The 22,574-nt window shown below is 50.6% G+C and overlaps 1 protein-coding gene across 1 annotated transcript in view; it reads left to right on the top strand.

Moving 5' to 3' along the window:
- CSMD2 (CUB and Sushi multiple domains 2) overlaps positions 1-21,297 on the top strand; it is a 230,066-nt gene extending 208,769 nt beyond the window's left edge. The window contains exons 58-72 of the mRNA XM_042834042.1: positions 1,382-1,564; positions 5,724-5,900; positions 6,205-6,384; positions 7,590-7,763; positions 8,577-8,750; positions 10,914-10,987; positions 12,083-12,194; positions 14,090-14,269; positions 14,712-14,777; positions 15,393-15,554; positions 16,060-16,172; positions 16,865-16,952; positions 17,313-17,451; positions 18,009-18,185; positions 18,831-21,297. Of these exons, the coding sequence (XP_042689976.1) occupies positions 1,382-1,564; positions 5,724-5,900; positions 6,205-6,384; positions 7,590-7,763; positions 8,577-8,750; positions 10,914-10,987; positions 12,083-12,194; positions 14,090-14,269; positions 14,712-14,777; positions 15,393-15,554; positions 16,060-16,172; positions 16,865-16,952; positions 17,313-17,451; positions 18,009-18,168 (1,982 nt within the window). The 3' untranslated portion in view covers positions 18,169-18,185; positions 18,831-21,297. The remainder of the gene's footprint in view (positions 1-1,381; positions 1,565-5,723; positions 5,901-6,204; positions 6,385-7,589; positions 7,764-8,576; positions 8,751-10,913; positions 10,988-12,082; positions 12,195-14,089; positions 14,270-14,711; positions 14,778-15,392; positions 15,555-16,059; positions 16,173-16,864; positions 16,953-17,312; positions 17,452-18,008; positions 18,186-18,830) is intronic.
- The last annotated feature ends 1,277 nt before the right edge of the window (positions 21,298-22,574 follow it).

Below are 22,574 nucleotides of genomic sequence, written 5' to 3'. Positions count from 1 at the left end.
TCCCATGATCTTTTTGGGTGGATGTTTGGAATGTTCAGCATCGCTCTGATGAGTTTCTGCTGACATCTGTTGTGTGTGATTTTTCTTAAGGACATCACAGCAGCAGTGTTAGAGCAGTGCTGATGGGTCCTGGTGGGTGCTCCCTGCACTGGGGCCCCATGAACACCCTCAGAACCAGGGTTGGGGATTTCTCCCCAGCAGCCAAGACAGGGCCCCTCTTATTACTCCAAACTTGGGTGGTACAGTGACCAAAGCAATGAGTAATTAAACCATTGTCACGTTCCTTTAACTGTAGACCACAAATCTGGCCTGGTGCTTCATTTCGCTGTGCCCTCCCAGTCCGTGCCCTTGCTGGAAGCTGGGACAGGAGAGCAGAGGCTCATGGCTCTGGCTTTTCCCCAGGGGAGGTTCTCCAGGGCCCTTTCCCAGCCCAGCGTGGAAGCTGAGAGCAGAATAAGTCCTGAATGTCTCCTGCCCAAGGTTCTCTGGTGTGCAGATCTCTCCAGTGTGATGACAGCTTCTGCAAGGTGAAACAAAGGATTTTGGTCCAAGTCAGCGTGAAGGAAAATGCTGAGCCTGGAGCATTTCCCCCTTCTCTCTAAAAGCCAGTGTTTTTCCCCAGATGATGAATACGTTCATTATATTTTACATTACATGTTACACTGCAAAGGTTGTACCTGCAGCAAATGGGAGCAGGGCCGGGAAGTGGGACCTTCCTTGCGAGCTGCTGGAGTGAAATTGTCCTTTCTGGCTTGGGGCTCACTGTGTTTACACAGATCATTAGCAGAGAAAGCCAAGAGCAGGCGTACGCGGTGCGAGCCCAAACCAGCCAGCGAGGAGGAAGTGGGCATTTATCCAGCCTGCTCCAGCAGCTCCCCGCGAGGCATCCGCTCCAGCTGCTCCCTCCTCCCATCCCCAGACGCAGAGCCAGCAGCACAAAGTGTTCACAACTTGTACCAGCGGATGGTTCTCAGCTGGATCCCTCTCGCCTCTGCGCTCCAAACCCAACAGCTTCTTGTTTTGCAAATACAATGGGGCTCGCTGAGGTGGCCTGGAGCATGTTGTAATTTCTGCTTGGAGGGAAACCATCCACATGACTGATGCTGGCAACCAAGCTGCTGTCTGCTGGAGCAGCTGCCACGGAAAGCAGCTCCAGCTGGTAGGACTCCATCTTGAGATGCAGGAGTTTTTGCAGGCCAGATTTTGCAACCTGCTTGCAAACAGCGGGCTCCCAAATTTGGGGGACTTGTCACATGGAGTTAAATTGAGTCAGCCACACGATCCCAATCTCAGTGTTGGTGCTCTCAAAGTGCAGGTGGGTGAGAAGAGCCGTGCCCTGAGCTTTGCTTGCTCTGATGGTGTCATGCTCTCTTCTTAACAGGAGGCAGCCAGGGGGTGTGTGGCGACCCGGGGATCCCATCGCACGGCATCGGGCTGGGAGATGAGTTTGGTGTGGACAGCGTGGTGCGGTTCAGCTGTGAGCCTGGCTACACTCTGAGGGGCTCATCTGAGAGGACGTGCCAGGCCAACGGCTCCTGGAGCGGCGTGCAGCCCGAGTGTGAAGGTACTGCTCAGCACTGGTCCCAGCCGAGCTGCTGACCGTGAAACACATCGAGGCCAGGCTGGATGTGGCTCTGGGCAGCCTGGTCTGCTGGTTGGCGACCCTGCACACAGCGGGGGGTTGGAACTGGATGAGCACTGTGCTCCTGTGCAACCCAGGCTGTTCTGTGAGTCTCTGACTCCGTGTCTGTCCATGTCTTGAGGCAGCCTCTTCACCTCCCAAACATCCGCAGGGCACGCTGCGTTTAGCACCACTAAGCAGTTAATAGATGCTTTATCAAAGAAACACATCAGAGTGAGTGATGTGAACAGCCTCAAGCCTGTGTCAAAGCTGGAACTGGCACGTGCAAGAGTCATTTGCATTGAGCAGAAATGCAGAGTGCAAATTATGAACCAGTAAGCAGATTTTTGTATCAAAGAAAACCCAAACCTCTTATTTTTCTATTTGAAGGAATCAAGTAAGGCTCCATCATCCAGTGTGATAAACCCCCAGCCAGGTTCTCTGAGCTGTGCTGCTTACTGCTGCTGTATTATGAAAGTGTTTAAAAATCAAATGGGGAAAGAACAAAAGCCAAAAGGAAGCAGGATACCAAATGAGAGGAGACCTGGGCAAGTGCTTCTCTCCTGCTGATTTGAAAGCCAGAAGCCCAGAGAGATCTTGTAAATGAATTGGAAATTTATTCCAAATTGATGGAGCTCTTGATTGAAAAGACACTGAATCATGTTATTAATACGCTCAGGTCTTGGTGGTTGGGGGTTTTTTTCCCATTCTGTTTTTTTTTCTTTCAGTAGGAAGGTTCTTTTCATTAATCTCAGCATAAATAACCCATCAGGTTCCGGAGGCACCAAAATACGGATCCCTGGCGGATTCTTTTTTTGTACTTTATGAATAATAATAACATTATGCCCATAATGTACTCATTTAATGTTAAGTGCTGACTGGCCAATATAGGAAAGCAGTTTGCAGCGATGAGCAGCAAGCTGTGTCTCTGCCATTTGCATTCACAGCAAGTTGCAGGCGCTGCGAGGTGCTCTTATGGCTGCACTTCTGAGTGGTGCATTCAACTTTCTGGAGCGGGTGTTCATAGGAGAGGGGTTAATGTGGGGATTGAATTCAGGGTGAAGGAGAGTGCTCTGAGAGCACAGAGCTGCTCGGGGGGAGTGGAGGAGCCCCAGCTCAGCACTCGGTGCCTCCGTAGGGCATCAGCCATCCAACGGAGCGGCTCTCAGCCATTGCGGTTGAGCGAAGTTGGAGCTGATGGGGCTCTGCAGGCCACTGGCACACAACTGCCAGCGTGCAAACTGCTCTGATCAGCTGCAAAGTGAGCATGGGGGCTCGGTCTGCTCGGCTGCAGGTGGATGTGTAAGTGCAGAGGGGTGCAGAGGACACCGTGCAAATCCTGCGGTGTGGATGGAAGGGGAGAGCAGCTCCAGGCTGAGCGGAGGGCGACCTCAGACCCAGCAGTAAATTCACCTGCTGGAATATTTCTGTGAAAAGCAGAGGAGTTTGGAAACAGGAGGGAACCACAGCTGGTTTTTCCAAAATGCACAAATGGTGCGCAATTAAATTGATTGGAGGGACACATCGTGGGACTCCGCTTCAGTCCGTTGTACGCAGCTCTGGTTTTGTTGTGCCCACTCAGAGCAGCTCCCTTTGCTTCCTAAAAATCACAGATTTCAGGCCTCATTTACCATTGATTTGCAGCACGTTTTGAAGATGGAAATTGCATTGTAGTTTTTCCTTCTTTCTCCTCCTTCCTGCTGCCCAATTGGTGCTCCCAGGGGCAGTGCAGGAGGGGCCCATTGCTTGTGCTCTCCTCTGCACTCCCTCCTCCTCTCAGCATAGCAGAATATTTGTTTTCATAATGTTTATTGTTTCACCAGATGAATTAAAGCTGCATCCAAACTGAGACGCAGCCCTGGCTGCTCTTCCTCAATTGCAGAAGACAGAAATGTGTTCATTTAAAGCGGTAATGGAGGGAAGGAGCTGAGTTTTGTCTCATCCCAATCTGACTGCTGAGGACATGGGAGGTGGCAGGGCTGGGATTTGGGCTCAGGCTGCTTTTTTCTTTCTGCGTAGTTAGGTGAAATGTGGGTTACTGGTTAAATTAAACAGCATGGAAATTACCAGCCCTGGAGGGAAGGCTGTGAGGCCCTGCAGGCTGTGCCTGATGTGTCAGACATCATTAGGAGAGCCTCTCAGCCAGGTGCTCCGATGGCAGCAAAGTCCAGAAGAAGGATCAGTGTGATGAAGGTGAGGTCACTGGGGGACACACAGAGGACACAGTATTCACATGCCACCTCAGTGGAGCAGTCAGACATGCACCGTGCTCTGTGATAGCAGCTCCCAGCCTGCAATCTTTCCTCCTGCATGATCTGAGGAGCAGGATGCTGCTCCTTGCAGGTGCCCTCCTCCTTAGCATCAGAACCATCAGTGCCGTGTGGGGCTGGGAGTGTTCAGCTCCATACCAGGTAACAGCACTTCAACTTGCCCTCTGTGGGCGCTGGTTTGGTTAAAGGATAGAGCACAGCCCTGCTAAAAGATGTGTGGATGGGAATCACATTAATTACTGCTGATCTCTGGAGCATCCCTGAGCTTTGCAGGGTTTCATAGCAGAGGTCGCTTTGCAGTGCAGGAGAAGGTTTGTGTGAGCAGCTCTGGCTGTCAGCAGAACACCAAAGTCACACTGCCCAGCATGGTGCTCCCAGAGCTGGGCAAGCTGCTGGGTTCTCAGAAGGGCTCAGGAACACTTCAGGTGTTCGGTTCCCTCTGTGCCACTTCCTGTTAGAGATGCTTGGAACTCGAGTTCTCATCCTTCTGCTTGGCCTGAAGCTGTTGGGAAAATCCCACTCTCTGGGCAGGCATTGGAGGTGTGCACGTTCTGGTGGGGATGGAGACCTCCTGGAATGCAGCCCAGCCCTCCCCTGCTGCAGGATGGTCTTTGGGTCGTGGTCACAGCTCTGGCTGCAGGCACACACATCTCCCCAGCAGCTCCAAGCGCTCTTTGGTCAGCAGGCAGCAGTTGCTTTGCTGCTGGTGATGCTCTCTCTGGTGTTCCTTGTGGCACAGGGTGCTCTCTGCATCTCCAGCAGAGATGTCCATTGCATTCAGCGAGCCATCCAAGGGGTTTGCACAGAAAGGACCTCCTGAAAATAACTGCAGGAACCAAATTTATTTTTGATAAAGGAGCAAACTGAGAAACCTCGTGGTGGGGATTCTGCAATAATCATGTGCTGAAATATTTCACTTGCTAAGAAGCAGCAACTCCAAGAAATCCCCATTTGATGCAGCTGATTTTCAGGTTATTTTCTTGAATTTTGACTTAGTTTAAAGATGATTGGGTTTGAAATGCTTCAGGAGATGCGAGTGGATATGACTGTGGGACTTCCAGGGTCTTTAGGATTTATACTCAGAAAACAGTTCCCAAACCAGTTTCTTTTTGGGGTCTCATTCATTTTTCATCTCCCACTGAAGCCAAAGGGAATTACTTGCCCACTTTCTGCTCACTTGAGTGATTCGATCCTATATATATTTAATCTGTGATTTTAAATCTTTAAGCCTCTTCATCCTTATGCTTACAGCTTCTTTTGCATCTGGACCACAGGTGGAGGGAGGGAGCGAGGAGTTCCCTTCAAAGCCCTGGGATCCCATGGCCTGAGCCTTTCCTCAATACCTGTGATTTTCTTTTATGTTCTGCAACTTCAGTGTAAATGAGGGCTGATACAATTATTGCAGGCACTTATTTTGCCACGACCGTACTTTGTGCACCGCTGTCCACTCTGAAGCCCTTTTATTGCTGTGGTGCCTCAGACATAAAACTTGGGTTCTGGCAGACCTCTAATTGCATCCCACAGCCTTCTCTCTCCCCGGAGGGCACAGTGGGAGGGCAGTGCAGCAGCAGTGCTCAGTGCAGGGCAGCAGCTCCTGGCTGTCATTCCTTTGAGGGCTGCAAAGCCATGGGCTCCCGAGGGGCAGCCACCCCCCCAGGGTGTGCTGCAGGGCAGAGCTGTGGGACCAGCTGGGAATGAGTGGTTTGGTCCAGTGGCTTTGCAGCTAATCTCACTTCTGTGGCAAGCAGTCGATTGATTGCAGGATGGAAGCTTTATTGATTTGGTTTTTCATTCATTCAGTCTCGTAGTAACTCTGCTGTTTTGCTTTCCAGTTATCTCCTGTGGGAACCCAGGCACCCCCAGCAACGCCAGGGTTCTGTTTAATGACGGCTTGGTTTTCTCCAGCTCCATCATATACCAGTGCAGGGAGGGCTATTACTCCACTGGTGTGCTGAGCAGGCACTGCACAGTGAATGGGACGTGGACAGGCACCAGCCCAGAGTGCACAGGTGAGCACTGGGATGGGCCCCTGGGTGCCACACTGGGGAATGCTGGCACTGAGTGCTCACAGAAACTCAGCTGAGCTGCCTGGTACCAGCTGTCCCTCCGCCTGCAGCCCCTGTGAGTGCCTAATGGAAAACTCTTGCTGTGGGTTTGTATTTTCCAGCTGGCTGAAGGGAGCTCTCTAAGTTTTCTCCACTTGGTGCAGCCCAGCTTTGCAATTAGGGGGCCGCATCCTGCTCTGAAAAGTGTTTGGGACCATGAGATGAGGGATGGTGAGGCCAGAAATGCTTCTTTCTCTTCTTTTGGCAGTGATCAACTGTGGTGACCCAGGTGTGCCAGCCAACGGCATCAGGCTGGGCAGTGATTTTACCTACAACAAAACAGTGGTGTTCCAGTGCATGCCTGGGTACATGATGGAGTCGGACAGAGCGTCCTCTCTGATGTGCACAAAAGACCGAACCTGGAACGGCACCAAACCTGCCTGCAAGGGTAAGGCTGCTTGGTGGTGTAAATGGTGGAGGATGTAAGTTGTACATGCCACGAAGGTTCTGGAGGTCTTTTCAATCCTTAATGGTTCTGTAGTGCCATGAGCTGCAGCGCAGTGCCTGAGCACGCCTGGCAGTTTGTCGGTCCTGGCGTTCAGTCTTTCTGCCATGTTTACAGCACTTACCCAATTTGTCAGCACAAAGAAGACCAGCTTTAGGTCTGTCAGTCATCCCAACGTGCCTGGGAGGGAGGGAATTGCTGTTATCCCTATGGGGAGAAGGAAAAGTGGAGCGCTGAGAGCTAAGTGACTCTTCACAAGAAGTCAGATCAGGCTCGAATGGCGCTTTCTGTTTCACAGGCACACGCTTCTTGAGCATCATCTGGAAGTCTGGAAAAGGCTTCCTCAAACTCCTTTCATTATTTCTCCATTCTGAGACTGCCTCTGTAATTCAGAGATAGGAAAGGGAAGTAATAGAACAGTTGCGGGACATGCTGGATCTCTTCTGCCAGTGTTTTACTCTCCCACCACGTGTAGATAAGACTTGTAGCAGCATCTGTGTTCTTTTGCAATCTGGAAAATTCAACTGACATGATTCTGATGCATGCAGACCACGTAGAAACTTCCAAATATACTCCAGTTCCTTCAGAGGCTGTAAAGAGCAATTCTCACACTCCTCTTCCATTCTCACCACTGAGCTAATGTTGCAGGAGTAATACAGAATGTGGCCACAGTCTCATTTGGAGGCCAGGTTGATTTACATGAGCTTAGCATCTTTCCCAGTGCTCCCCTGAGCTGAAAAGCAAAGCACTGCAAAAATGTCACATTAAAACACCCTGGAGTGAGTGAAATACAGACTGGTTATTGATTCAGCTGCTAATGTGAGACTCAGCCAGGTTGTCCAAAATGCATGAATCTTTCAGGGAGGCCTTAGATGAGTTTTCGCACCAAGTCAGGCTGGATCCTTCCTGCACTTGGAAGTGAACACAGACTCGGAGATCAGGGATTCCGTTCATTCCAAGTCTCAAAGTAAAATCCCAGTGCTCACAGCTGCACACACAGCTGGGGAAGTTTGTGCAGCCCCCTGCAGGGGCTCCCAGGGGCTGTTCTTTGAGAGCGGCGTGACTTTGATCCTAGTGAATTTGCTTGCTAATGGAAATAACTGCTGAGAAGCGCAGGGAGCTGCATGTTGCCTTTGTTTCTCGTTCAGCCATCGTCTGTAAATCCCCACAAGCCATCCCCAATGGCAAAGTGGTGGGCTCGGATTTCAGCTGGGGCTCCAGCGTCAGCTACGCCTGCCTGGAGGGATACCAACTGTCCCTGCCTGCCGTGCTCACCTGCGAGGGGAACGGGACCTGGAGTGGGGAGATCCCCCAATGCTTCCGTGAGTAGCAGCGCTGCGCATCCACGGATGGGTTGGGAGAGGGACGGGGCTGAAACACCTGGATGCACTCATCCATCTCTTTGCATGTGGGCTTGAGGTCAGGGTTGTGACAGGTGTGAATTCCTCCTTGCACGTTCGTGTTTGTGTAACACCCTTAAAGCTCATGGCTGTTGGTCCAGGTGCCTCCTTGAGTTCGGTGATGAGAAAAGCCCTTTGACAAAGGGCTCTGTGGGGTCGCAGCAGAAGTTAGGAACGTTTTGTGAAGACAGAGCTTTGGCTCTTGGAAACCTGTGTACTCCATTAAATAGCTAATGCAAAAAATTAGTTAAACGTCTCATGGTGATAAAGGCAGATTTGAGTTTCTTTTCTTGGCTGAATGGCTGGCAGCTGCACAATAGCCATTTTCGTATTAAATCACACAAAGCCCTCACTGTGTTCCTTGCACCCTTCCCAGGATCTTGTATAATTAGTGGGCTTTCTGTGTGACATGGAGCCATATAGCAATTTGACATCATGCAATTAGGGACACGTTTTTAAAGCTAAGCATGCTGCTAGGGGGGAAAAGAAGAAGGAAAAAAAAAAAAGGAAAAAGATGGGGAGAAGTAGAAGTTAATTAACAGCAATTGGCAAAAAGAGAGAATTATAAGGAAAGTAGGCAGCAACGCCTCCTGCCACCAATCATCCCCTGGTCAATCACTGAGCTCCGTGGCAGTGAGCAGTGAGCTTTGCCTCATTAATAGCCCCATTGCTGGTGCATTAGCATCGTCTGCTCTCGGAGAGGTTATCACCACCCCCCGCTCTCTGCTGTTACAGCTGTGTTCTGTGGAGATCCAGGGATCCCTGCCCAGGGCCGGAGGGAGGAGCGAGGCTTCACGTACCGCTCCTCGGTGTCCTTCTCCTGCCTGGCCCCCATGGTGCTGGTGGGCTCAGCACGCCGCTTCTGCCAGTCCGATGGCTCGTGGAGTGGGACCCAGCCCAGCTGCATCGGTAAGGGCACCTCGCCTGGCCTGTGCCTGCAGGCAGAGCACTGTTGGTCTGCATTTTCATTTGCAGAAGAGTGGCTTGGTTTGCCGTTGTTGTTTTCTTTCGTTTCTGGGTTTTAAGTCCCGTTTCTGGGCCTGAATGTGCCGTTGACTGCAGTTCTGCCCAGATGTGCACGTGAGAGCTCTGCTGCATTTGAATTCTATCCAGAATGGCGGAGCAGCAGCTCCTAGAACATGAAGGTGATGTATACAGAGTCCTACAGATTGCTTTGCCTAGCTGTTGGTATTCAGGTTGAAATCTCCAGACATGCTTCATGCGACTGTTTCCTGGGGCTTCCAGAACCCTTTGAAGCCTCAGTGAGGTCTATAATGATAATTAGTCACGGTGTTCTGCGCCAATTTAAAACTCTGGCTGCAGTCTTGAACTCCTGGGCTCTGTGGTGACATAACTGCTCAGGCTCTGTGCTGCTTTCCTTCACCACCACCGTGCTGCCTGCCCTCAGCTGGGGTGCAGGCTGACCTCAGTCATTCTGGCTTGTTAGCTGCATCTTCAACCTGTCCCTGATTCTGTTAACGTAAAATCCTGGTGGCCTGAATGTCAGTTTTTTACTTCCACGTTGATGTCCCCATGGTCTTCTCACATGCAAGCAGCTGGGAGCGCTGCCTCCTAGAATAAATTTTGGCTTTAAATGCCCGTGCCAGATTTCTCTCTAAGGCCTCATCCAGGCATTCATCCCTCATCCAGAATCCTGTCCTCCATTCATGGCACTGCAGGCCCACGAAGCTGCAGTGGTGCAATGCATCCAGCAGCAATTCCTGCTGCTGTGCTGGGGAAACATCTCCCCAGTCCAAACAGTGGGAAGTGGAAGGTGCCTACAGGGGGCAGGCAGCTGAACCCAGAGGGTTCTGCTTAGTCAGATCTCACTCATTCGTGAGGCACGCAGGATGGCAGAGTGCTGGGTGCAGTCAGGAGACAGAGCTGTGCCCTCTGCCCTGCACCATCCATCCCTTCCACCTCCACCAGCCCCTGGGGCTCTTCATCATTTCTCACAGACACCGACTTACCTGGGGGCTTCCATGGAAACCACTTCAGTGATGAATGACAAAAGCTCAGCAGAGCTGAATGAGGGAAAATGACTTTGCTTGTGCTACAGCCCCACGTGGGCCCACGTTGTGGGTCCCTTGTTGAGTGAGTCAGCAGTGCTCCTAGGACACAGGGAGAGCATCACCAAGTGTGTAGTGCTTTGGTGGGAACAGAGGGGTCGGTTGGATAGGGAGGAATAAAGGCATAGCAATAAAGGGCCAGGCTGTCAGGTACAGAGGTTGTGCTCGTTCCCCTGGAGCTGCAGCAAGGAGTGACAGGCTGCCTCTGCTCCCACTCCGCCCTGGATTTTCCTTAGAGGGTTTATGTCTCGATTGGCACAATCCTGTTGATTGAAGTGCTTTGACTGAGTGTAGAGAGGTGCTGGCAGTGGGACTGCGTCCTTCTCATGGTGTGATGAAGAAAAAGGGCTGGGAAAAACAGACTGGAATCTCGTTGGAACATGACTGCACAACGCTCCAGGTGCTGCTAGGAGAGCTGTGCCTTCGCTGGGTACCAGAGCATCCCCTGGGGGCAGTGGGGCTCTGTGCTGTGATCCCGAGGAGCAGGGATCCTGCTGCTGCTGCCAAATTGCCTTTCACACCAAGACTTCAGTTCCTTTGCTCAGTTTGAGATGCTGATAATAGCATAGTGCATCTCTGCCTTGATCCCATTGGTGTGCTGCTACTGTCAACATGCTGGAGGAGAAAAAAAAAAAAGAGAGATGCTGGAAGAGTAGCAGCAAGTTTTGCTAGTGAGTTGTGTGTGTTCATCTTCTGGTAGAGACCAAATGAGGCATTAAGAGAGATGATGCATCTGAGATGCATTAGAACTCCCAGCCCCTGGGTAAAGCAGCAGGGTTCCATGGAGGGGGCTGTGGGCAGGGCTGCATGCAGGGAAGGGCACAGTGCTGCATGCTGTGCTCCTGGCGTGGGCAGAGCAGCGTCTCCAAGACAAGCTCTGCATTCTTACATCTTCTCCTGGGTGTCTGAGTGCCTCTGGTTGGGTTGCATTGCAGCCGTCGCAGAGCTCCGGTGTGGCTTCCACAGCTTCTCCCTTAACGCTCTGCTTCTGCTCTGCCCCCAGACCCAACCCTGACCACGTGTGCAGACCCCGGCGTGCCGCTCTTCGGGATGCAGAACAACTCTCAGGGCTATCAGGTACTGCTGGGGCGGCCGTGGGCAGAGGGCATCGCGTGGCGCCCTGTGTGCACCGAGTGGTGGTGGGGCATCAGCTAAGAACGCGTTATTTATGGTATTAATTGCGGTGCTAATTAATAGTTATCAGCGTAATTAGCACTCAGATCGGAGGCACGGTTTCCATTCATTGCCAGCTTAAATTGTGCTGGTGGTTTTTGTAGTCTGTACAGCGTGAAGGAGGCGGTCGGCCCTGCACCCATGGGTGCACAGTGCTGCAGCAGCAGAGCTGGGTGCAGGGCTGGGATGCTGCCTTCTATGCTCCTGCCAGGACCTTTCGGTCTTGCTGCCAGTTAGTTATCTTAATTCTGGCTTTTAATGTATTCTTCCTAGCTTTTAATTAGTCCTGAGACAACCCAAGCCTGACTTGTGTAAGGGCTGCCCGTGTGGGAGCTGCACAGCAGTGGCTGCAGGGAGCACTGGGGGAGGTGTGCCCTCAATGCAGGGAAGGGGTGCTGCACGGTCCTGCCAAGCTAGGAAGAAAGGGAGGATGCTCAAAGCCCTCCCTGGCAGTTTTATTCCGGCGTGTCCAGGTTTAACAGCAAATCCTGTTGCAGCAGCAGAGCTCTCAGCCATGCAGCGTCACATCTGATCTGTCTGGAGCAGGGAGTGAGATCTGCTGTCCTGTTGAATCCAAAAGCAAAGCAGTGAGCAGTCTGCAGGAAATGAACGCACCTCGGAAGCGTCGAGGAGTCACCTCCCAGTTTTTGTGATCCTTTTTGCTGTTTGCAATCCAAGTTGGCATTTATACTATGGCTGTGGGCTGTTTGTTGATGGTAATTATTTTGAATGCCCCCTTTTTGGCAAAACTTTGGGCATTGCTGAATCTGATGCGCGCTTTGGGTGCTTTCAAGACACAGCAGCTTTGCTTATCACTGAATGGAGGAACCCTCTGCCCAGTTCACAGCTGCTCTGGGAGCTGTGTGGCTCTGGCAGGACGGGGAGTGCAGGAAGAAGGCAGCTCACCTTTTCATTGCATAGAAGGTGGAAAACGATAGAAGTACTCCTGCATTGTAAGCACTGGTAAATTACATTGTGTTTTCTCTCCTATGGAAACAGGTGGGAAGCATGATTTTCTTCAAGTGCCAGAAGGGCTACCTGCTGCAGGGCTCCACCACCAGGACCTGCCTGCCCAACCTGACGTGGAGCGGCGTGCAGCCCGACTGTGTCCGTAAGTGCTGGCAGCTGTGGGCACACTGGTCACTGCTGGCACACTGTCATTGCTGCCCTGTGAATTGCTGGCTCTGAGGAGCTGGTGATTTTTTGGGAGAGCTTGAAAGAAACAGAGGCTTGAAGAAGAAGGGAGACGGCGCTGTCATCTCTCTGCTGACATGATTGTGCCAGCAGCCACCTCTGCTTTCAGATGAGATATTTTTTTTAGCTTGTCCTTTCCTCAGAGACGTGGTTTGAGGTGAGACTTTGCTTTGTGCTTCTGAAACCACATCTGATGGCCGAGATGTGAGCTGGAGCTCCAGGCACTGCAGTTAACACTGAGCCAGAAGGGCTCTCAGGCAGAGCCATGTTCTCCCTGCCTTTAATAACGTGTTGCTCTTCCTTTTAAGCTGTCCATCATCTCTTCCCTGCTATACCAGAAGGAATTTGAGCTAATGTACTTAAGCTGTAATATCCACAGTGGCCTCTGTACCATAAGCATTACAAAGCTTCTCCTCTCCCTTGTGAGGTGGGGTAGTGGTGAATAGAGTGAACAAACCCTGGAGGTGCACGTGAGAGCAGCTGGGGGGGCTTTAAAGCTTCAGAGCAGTGGTACTGGGGAGAGGGATCATGGTGCTGGGAGGCAGCTTCCCTTTCCCAGCACTCACTGCAGGGAAGGGAGCGTGACCCCAGAGTTACCAGCTCCTCTTTGTCGGATTGAAGATGGCAGGGTTGCACAGCAGCTGTGAGTGTGAATGGGATTTTGCTCCTGGTGTGAGGTGCATTGGAACAGAAGGTGTTTTGTACTCCTCGTGCTGCTGAGTTGTTGCCTCCTGTGCCTGCAGCACGGAGCTGGATGTGGTCACTGCTGACACAGCCTGGGGCTCTGGGACGCAGCATTACGGCTGTGTGAGCTCCATCATTCTCTGAGCCTTTCTGGGTTTTATTTTTTATCTTCTGTAAAAGGGGAATGAAGATAATACCTCATGAAGGCTGCCGAGGATTTGTTTTCACTCATGAGCACTTTGAGAGCTACAGAAAGGGGAAATTTACAGCGTGGGTGCAAGCGAGCTTCCTGGCCCCTGATTGATGAGCTCTGGGCCATAACTTCTGGGGAGAAGTGGTGACACGCTGCCAGCAGCACAGCCAGGCGCTCTCTGGTGGCAGCAGCTGGACGAGCTCAGCCCGGATCCCTGTGGCCAAATCCTAGAACTAATTGAGCAGTGATAGGAATTTATGGTTATTTCACACTCCTGAGGACTTGCTGTGCGATGCTGTGTGTGGATAGGTACAAATTATCAGTAGGACAGCAGTCCTATGAAGTGAGGTTATACAAATGCAGACCTGTAGCGCATCCACTGAAATCCTCCTGCAGAGGAGCATTTTGTCCATGAAAGTTTAAAGAGAAGAGAAAGGCAGCTGCTCGATTTCTTTTCCTGGCCCTACAGCTGCAAGGGAAGGCATCACAAACGCTCCATCCCTGCTGGAATGCAGAAGTGGCCATCTGATCACAGGCTCCTGTTCGGCTCTGGGAGGGTGAGCAGAGCTTTCTCCTCCTCCGTGTGTCAGGCACAAGGTCCTCAGGATCGTTGGGTTTCGGCTTCTTTTCCTGAAAAGGGGAGGGGTGATGGAGCCTGATGTTGAGTTCATGGAGGCTGGAACTGAGTGAAGGATCCCCTGAGAGCTTCAGATAGGAAGAGCGATCTGGCAGCAAAGTGTGGGAAATGGTCTCATTAATTCACTGGCTGGTAAAAGTCCAGGCATGGCACTGCGTCCCTCAGTGAGCAGAGAAAGCTTTTGCTAAAAAAACACTCTTCTGAGAGATCCGTCTCCCAGCTGACATCACTGGTGCCACTCTTCTGCTTTTCTGAGTGCCGCTGCCTGCTGTCACATCTCTGGTTTTGTGCTTTTCAGCTCACCACTGTAAGCAGCCTGAGACCCCCTCCCACGCCAACGTCGGGGCTCTGGATTTGCCATCCCTGGGCTACACCCTGATCTATTCCTGTCAGAGTGGGTACTACCTCACCGGAGGGTCTGAGCATCGGACCTGCAAAGCAGATGGCAGCTGGACAGGGAAGCCTCCCATCTGCCTCGGTAAGAGCTGTGAGCAGCGTGGCTTTGGCCTCCGTCTCTGCAGAGGGGGGATTTGCAGCCTGAGAGAAAAGAGCAACTCTGTTAGAGCTACGTGGGTGCTTTGGAGGAGCCATGGTTTGCGTGGCTGAGCTGATTGCAGCATCCACAGATCCCAGAAAACGGGGGGAAGTGAGGGGATTTTCTGCTTGATGATTTAGACTTAGAACCATCTGCACAAGCTGAACCTGGTCCGTACCTGTGCGTTCTGTGCCTTGAAGCTCTTGGTTCAAGATCATGCAGTCTTGAACCCAGCTGAAGCCCTGGTGTGGTGGTAGCCCTGCTGTGTGCTCAAGCAGCATCAGGTGAAGGCTGTCCTTTATGAGCACCACCACAGCAGCAGTGTCTCAGCAGATTCGGGTGCAGCAGTGTTCATTTGGCTGTGGGTTTCATTCCTCTCTTCCAGCTGACATCCGCCCCAGCGGCCGGCCGGTGGGCACAGCGCGGGACCCGCCGCTCTCCAAGCTGTCAGGTAGGAGGCAGGGCTGGCTCTGTGGGAAAGGAGCAGCCAGAAAAGCAGCTGGTCCTGCACGTTTCACACTGCTGGGCTGGTGGGAGCAGCCTGCGTGCCCCATCCCCTTCCTTCATGCTTTGCTGGAGAGCAGATGGGCGCCTTCAGGAGTGGAGCACCAGCGCCGCTGCTCTGAGCTGAAGCCCTCTGGGATATTTTTACATCAGAGCTTTTTTGGTTCTGTGTTTGGTTTTGGTTTGTTGGTGGTCTGTGCTGGTTTTTCCCTAGGAACCTGTTTGGGGTTTTGTTTGTTTTTAAAACTTTTGTGGGTTTTTTGTTGTTTGGTTTTTTTTTTTTTGGTCAAAACACCAAAATGAAAGTCATCAGCACGTTTGTTCTCCTCTCTTTGGCTTTGTACTCAGTGATGACAGCACAGCACTGAAAGATCACATCACTCTCACCACTGATGAGAGTGGGTGGGATTTTGCATATTTAAATACATATTTTTGAATTCGAGGCAAGAAAGAAAACCACCCTGTTTTGATTTCTGAGAAATGGAAACAAGTGGCAACAATCACAGGATCGTATGATGATCGTATCTTGTGTTTCTCTGCCCCTAATTACTGTGCTCTGCAGTGCCTGCTGATGTGTTTGCAAGAAATTCCCTTTGGAAAGGTTCCTACGAATACATGGGGAAAAAGCAGCCTGCAATGCTGTCTGTCACCAGCTTTGACCCTGTCACCAGTAAAGTCAATGCCACTCTGATAGACCACAGCGGCGTGGAGCTCCAGGTTTCTGGTGAGGGAACCAACGTGGCTGTTTTGTAGTTCATGGCATTGCTGGGCATGGAGCAGCGTGCTCTGTTATCTGATGGTCTGGGCTTTGTGATGGAGCTGGACAGAAGCTGGAAGTGCCCAGTCTTTGAGTGGAGCAAGACGAACAAATCCTGTGTATGAGTTTGCTTTGACTCATCCTGGAAAGCAGCACAACCCAGCTCACTGACTTGTAATTTAATCCAAGCAGTTAAATGGTGTGAATACCCCTTGTCTCTGGCCCCTCTAGGAGCATTGTGTTACTGATCTGGTGTCACATAAGAAATATTTACAGCTGAATCGCTTCCCACGTGCAAAATGTCTTCAATATCCTGGGGGACTGTTGTGAGGTTGAGAATTCGTGGTGTGGTTCCAAGTGACCCCACTGATAGGAGAGTAGGAGGAGTTGCTGCCCTCTCTGAGAAAGCAAATCGCTTCAAATTTGAATTGAGACATTGTGATCTGGTGGTTAAAAGTCACTTATTTTCCAGGCATTTACAAGAAAGAAGACGTGCACCTGCTCCTCCAGGTCTATCAGATTATGGGGCCAGTGGAGATCTTTGTGAACAAGTTCAAAAACGATAAATGGGCTCTCGATGGACACGTAAGTGCTTGGACACCTCGTATACAAAGTCCACACAACTCATCCATTGCTGTCATAACCCCAGCTTTCCTCTCACTGCATTTGTCCCATTTGGGGACGTAACTCCCCAGATGAGGCTGTTATCCTCCAGTGACCTGCCTGCCCCGAGGGCACCTGGGCCATTCTTCCAGTACGTGAGATAACGTTCCATGAGCAGTCAGCTCTGCCACGCTGCAGCTGTGTGTTTGGTTATCTGTGCCTGGTTATCTGTAGGTCTTCCAGATAACACCAGAGGAGAAACCAGCACAATTTGTTTCGCTTATATCTGCTAAGCATCACATCAGAAGAGCCAGTCTTTCCTTATGGAGTCAGCTTTGCACCCCGATTTCTGAGCCTGGTAGCTTCCCATGCCCTTAAGAGACCCAGTGGAGCTCACAGGCAGCGTGCATCTCATCGACCCACGGCCAGCTGGAGCTCAGGGCATCGCTGTCAGCACATCTTTATCACAGACAAGATGCTTTCCCCCCTTGAGATGCGAGAGTCTGAACAGGTTGCTGGGCAGTTAGACTTCTAAAAAGATGTCCTGTTTTTCCAGGGAATGGAGTTAATTTAACGCAGTGCATGAAGTTGAAGGAGGCTGACGAGATGGGTGCTGCAAACCCAGGGAAGCGTTGAACAGATCTGTTTTCATCTCCGGTTTCTTATCATTCCAGGTCTCATCAGAGTCGTCCAGTGGCACCTTTGTGTACCAGGGCTTTGTGCATGGCAAAGGGTTCGGGCAGTTTGGCCTTCAGAGACTGGGTAACCTTGCTCTGACTATTAGTTCTTCCCTTAATTGCTGACAGCTGCACTGTGGTTGCAGTGGAGGTTATCGAGCAGGAAACGTTTCTACTGTCCCTGGCATTAATTTTCAGCCCTGCTCGGCCGAAAATCAGTAAGGTTAATCTGTTTACATCTGCTTTTAATCACCCTCCTAAATAAATGATGATGAACTAAGCCAGGCTAGATTGCCAAGCCATTCTTCCTGCAAGTCAGAAGCTTTTGATTACCTTCCACAGCGCCACTTCTAACCCTGTTGTTGTCTTGTTGAAGATGTAACTCAAGCAAACCCCACTTCTTGCAGTGCTGCTTTGAAACATGGTTACTTTTGCTGTGTTTCAGACGTCAGCATGATGGAAAATGATCCAGAATCGATAGGACACCATTTTGCATCTAACAGCAGTTCTGTGGCAGCTGCCATTCTTGTGCCTTTCATAGCCCTGATTATTGCAGGGTTTGTGCTTTATCTCTACAAACACAGGTGGGTTTCAGGAATGACACAGTAAGTGAAACAAAATAAGAGGGCTGACAGAAGTATTTGTGAGCTTGTCTTAAAAGCATCCCCTCCAGACCTGGTTTCTCATTTAGTTCAGAAAGTGAAAAAAAAAAAGGAGTAGAGCAAAAGTGCACAGAGATGCAGGGGTGTTGGGAGAGCAGAGTGCTGAGGGCTTTTATGGCGATCAGTGAGATTTGTGGCAGCGTTCAGGAGGATGAAGCAAAGTAAATTTCATACTTGGGCTTTGCGTGCGTTGTAAATGACTTCTTTCTCCTGATCTGTGCATTGCTGTGGAAATGTTGCTGCACTTCAAAGCATTGTGTGGACTGGATGCTGTGCAGGGGGAGCACACATAGGACTATGGCAAAGCTTCCTGTACCACGAATCTGTAATAAGATTTGCTGTAGATCCCTCCTGCCTTTCCCGCAGGTGTTTGCCTTCTTCAAAAGCAGCTTTTTTCTTTCCCACTGACTTTGTCAGTGCTGTGGCTGCAGCAGGAGCAGCCGTGACCTCTCTGGGTTTTTCCTTCTGGCACCCTGCAGGAGAAGACCCAAAGTCCCATTCAATGGCTACGCAGGCCATGAAAACACCAACGTCAGAGCAACGTTTGAAAACCCCATGTATGACAGAAACCTGCAGCCCACGGACATCATGGCCAACGAGGCAGAGTTCACAGTCAGCACTGTGTGCACAGCTGTATAGCACTCATCCCCTGCGTGGTGAGTGGGGCACAGGGGGGACGTCAGAGCGGAACGGTGGCACCTGCAGCTCAGCCTGGTGAAACTGGCTGTGGATAAAATACTGCCCTTCTGCTGGGGGGGGTCTGTGTGCTGCTGATCCCCACTCCCAGGGTGTCTCCTTCCCACTTTCAGGCTGTCAGAGCCTCGTGTTTGTCCTAAGCTGGATCAGTGTGGTTCAAAGAAGCGCTCTGTGGTTTGGTTTGCCTGGGAGATCTCTGCACTGGGCACAACCCAAACCAGAACTGCCATCTCTGGGGTCTGGTGATCAGCTGGGACGTGGCCTCTTGGGGAGCAGTGACAAAGTGAATCCCAAATATCCCTGTGATGAGAGCAAGCACTGGGAAGGGGAGGAAAAAACAAGTCTGTATGGGAGATCACGCACTGTGATGTTTTGTTCAGTGGTACAAAAGATACAGAGGAGGGTGAACCGAGGGGTTTGGAAGTTTGACCACATAGACATTGAGGATTAAGTAGCTTGTAGACAAAAGCCCCAGGCGGAGCCTCAGGGGCATTTCTAGACTGGCAAGTTCTCACTTTGAGGTAGCAAAGCTGTTGTGGGTTTTCTCAACGTTTCTGTGCACTCACAAACCATTTCTTTCTCTCTCACCCTTCCCACTGTCCCAGATTCCTCCAGGGTCGGTATCTAGCAAATGATTGTGTTTCACCTCACTAGTCTCCGTCCATTCCCTCCCCATCTCCCTCCTTCCAACCTTGTTGAGGCTGTGGAGAAGCTGCTACGCCTTGTTGGACTCTGTGTTACTCCTGAGAGATGGCTCCATCATCCTCGTCCACCTCTGCATCCCTCCATGGATCATGAAGCCAAGCAAACAGCTGCTCTGCACAGCTCCTCCCAGTGGGCACCAGCCTGGTAGTGAGACCTGGGGAAGTGGAGGGCCGTGGAAACGAGGCGATGGGCTCAGTGTGCTGCAGGGAGCAGGGGGGTACGAGGGGTCTCCTCCGCTTTTGGAGGATCTTGGGCAGACAGGGAGGAAGCCAGGTTGCACTGCACAAGGTGCTGACTGGAGTCAGTGGAAAATACCAGCGTGGGGCAAGGTGAGGATTTGCTTTGTCTTCGGTTTGGTTGGTTACCCACTGGTTTGTTTTTGTGGAAGTGTTCAGATGGGACCTTTTCGATGGGAAAACGTTTCTCCCCTGCCTTACACTTAATTTTCCTTGGCACCTTTAGTTGAGTTTGGGTTTCTTCTGCCAATTTACAGGAAGTCTCTCGGAGCCTGAGGCTGCTTTCAAGGGCTGCTGAGGGAACGTCCCTCCATCCCTGGCTCCTGCAGCCAGCTGCCCACGTCAGCCATGCCCAAAAACCCTCACGAGAAAACTGCTGACAGACGTGAAGGGACAAAAACCTCTTTAAAAATAACAAATACTGATTTCCACCTCCCCCCAAAACTGGTTGCATTCAAAAGCCTCTGCCCTTTCCATATTGATCCTCCAAATGGCAATGCAATAAGAGTGCTAATTTCTATCCAAAGCTCTTCCCTTTATTTCCCAGGGGCGGAAAGGTTGGCCTGGCTTTCATGAGAACAGATAAGGGGACTTGACATTTTTCCTCCCTTATAAAAGAACGCTGCTTTGTGATGCCCTCCTCTAATAAAGAGGAGAGCTGCTCCTGTTGATTTAGGGGTTTAGTCTGTTTGATTTGAGTCACTGTTTCTTGAACCGTGCTGGAGTCCAAGAAGGCAACAGTGCCATTTTACCAAACTGTAAGTCGAGCACCTCTCTGAAATACTGTTGACTTAGAGCAGTAAGTCAATGAAACAGCTTTTTCTTACAGAAAACTTGAAGGGAAAATAATTAAAACAAATGGAGTGGTGTTTACATCTCTGCTTGTATTTGAGCACTGGCTCTCCCCTACCTGATGTCAGCTGAGGTTTTGTCTGATGAAAACCACAGGGTAGTTTTTTATGTTTTGTTTATTCTTTTACTCTGTGTGTGTGTATGTATAAATATATCTGATTTTTTTTTTTACTTCTGTCTCTCATTCAGTGCTCTCAGAATAAGCAGCATTCTCCAGCCTATAGTCTGAACAGCCAGCCTGCCAAAAAATGCCATCTGCTCCCCAAAGCATCACAAAGGTGCTCTGATTCGTACCTGAGAGGTGGGTGGAAGCACACGTGTGAGCTCAGTGCCACTCCTGCACTGCTGCACTGCTCCTCCCAGCTCATGCCAAACCATCAGACAGGTGAGAAAGGTAACCAGAAAAGCTGGCTGTTGGCCTGAGCTCCTTTGGGAAGCCAGGAGGGGCTGCCAGGCTACCTGCCCTTCCCTGAAATGGCCAGTTGAAGGTGAAGTAAGAAGAGTGGGGGTCCGGGGCCAGGGCTCAGCTGTGTCCAATTCCTCTGCTTCAGCTGAGCTGCTGCAGTGAAGTTGGGGGCAGCCCCTCCGTCACACCGATGTAACTGAGCTGTATCTCCTCCTGTATGCAGAGATACGGCTGGTTCCTGACTTCACCTCTGCTCTCTGGCCCCTGTTTGACTTCAGAGGCCCCTCCCAAACCTGAGTTAATCTGTGATTTCTGCCCTCAGCCAAACCCACAACCTGTTCTTCCTTGCCTTTGCCAAGTCCCCATAACACAGACAACAGACCAGGCTCCCTTGCCCAACGAGTCTCTAAAGCTGCACCCTTTTGCAATCCCCTGGTGACTGCAGCACCCTGGCACCCGTGTCAGCACAGACCTTGCAGCATCCCACAGCAGCAGAGCTGGAATCTGCCCCAGCTCTGGGAGCTCAAGAAAATCATCCCCCAGCTGCCACCAACAGCAGGCTGCTGGCACTGCAGCAGGTTGGACACAAACAGCCCAGCAGATCCCACGTTTGCCTTTCAGACCTTTCCAAATCCCACTCAATCAGTGTAACAGCAAGGAGAAGCTTGTGTCAAGGTGTGTAAAACAAACCTGGGATGTTTCAACAGCAAAGCAGGGAGGGCAGGAGCTGTCCTTACACAAGATTTGCTGCTTTCAACCTATTAGGTACCATTTTCTACTGTTCCCAAGCAACAAAGGCAGAGGAAGGGGTCTGATCCCATTTTTTTGCAAGCTGGCTGGGGCGTGATGTGTGCCATTCTCCATTCTTGTGCCCAGAGGACTTGCATTATGTTCCAAAAAGAAAAGGAAAAAAAAAAAAAAGAAAAAAAAGAAAAAAAAAAAAAAAAAAAAAAAAAAAAAAAATCCCTCTTTTGTACAGAGATATATTTTTATGAAGCAAAAGTTTGTACAGTAAAAAAGACACAATGTAAATGTTTTTTCATTATTGTAGTACGCAGTAGTGGAAGATCAGCTTCTTTTTGTAAATGTAATAAAATGTATAAATATGGTTTACATAAAAGTGTAAATATGTAATCTATACATACACTTGGCTTGTCTGCAATATATACAATTTAATTTATCTGTCTCTGTATATGAGGCTTTTCATTGTGTCCAGGCATACTTTCCTGAATTTGAAAGCTATTTTAAATTTTTGAATTAAAATAAAATATAAATTTTTGCATTGCTTTTCTTATATATATATATATATATATATGTACATATATTTTTTTTTAATATATTTTTTTTTTCTGGTGCCTTTTTCACGAGCTGCCCAAGTTCTCTTCCAGGACATCTGGATGCTGAGCTGCACACGATGCCGTGCCCAAGGCTGTTGGGTCACCCCAAGGCTGGAGGCTCAGTGCTGCAGCAGCCCTGCAGCTCAGCCCAGCTCTCACAGCACACAGCAGCACTCACACTTTGCTCCTGTCCCAGCAGCAGCTCCACACGCTTCTCCCTGCCATCCCCACGCGGTGCCCTGGGAGGGCAGCCCCGATTTGGGTGCACTCTGCACCAAGACTCATCCATGAGGAGCTGAACTTCCTGCCTGCCGTCCGTCGCTGCCCTCCTCTCTCCTCACCTGCTCTTTGCTGATGAGTTGTGATGCGCTTCCAGCTGTGCTCCCCTTCTGCTCCCCTTCCCCCCAGCAGGGAGGGGATGGATGCTGGTTGTGCTGGGAGCCCCTTGGAAATCAGGTACTTAAGGAAGAACCTCCAAGAGACAAACAAAACCCTTGAAGCTGATTTCCATCTCCACCTCGCGACTGAAATCAGGAGCACAGCTCCCCGAAGTGAGGCTGACTGCTGTTGGTGGCCCTTGGTGCAGGTCTGCTGCTGGATTGGTACTGCATCGAGTTGGATGGCGGAGAATTCTGGAGCTGGAAAGGGGCACGGAGCGTGTTTTCATGTCACACTTTGGGAGGGCACCCGAAATTCCTGAGTTTTTCAGTGATAAATGGACACGTTCCACTTGTGGATTCCCCAAGACGTTTGACTGCATGTTCCTGCTCTGACCAATACGGAGCTGTATCCCTGAGGTTCCTGCCCAACGCT

The sequence above is a fragment of the Centrocercus urophasianus genome, unplaced genomic scaffold, assembly GCF_019232065.1.
Source record: "Centrocercus urophasianus isolate 14NV4802_14NV808 unplaced genomic scaffold, USGS_Curo_1.0 seq_43, whole genome shotgun sequence".
Taxonomy (NCBI): domain Eukaryota; kingdom Metazoa; phylum Chordata; class Aves; order Galliformes; family Phasianidae; genus Centrocercus; species Centrocercus urophasianus.
This window is presented reverse-complemented; position numbering and strand designations above follow the sequence as displayed.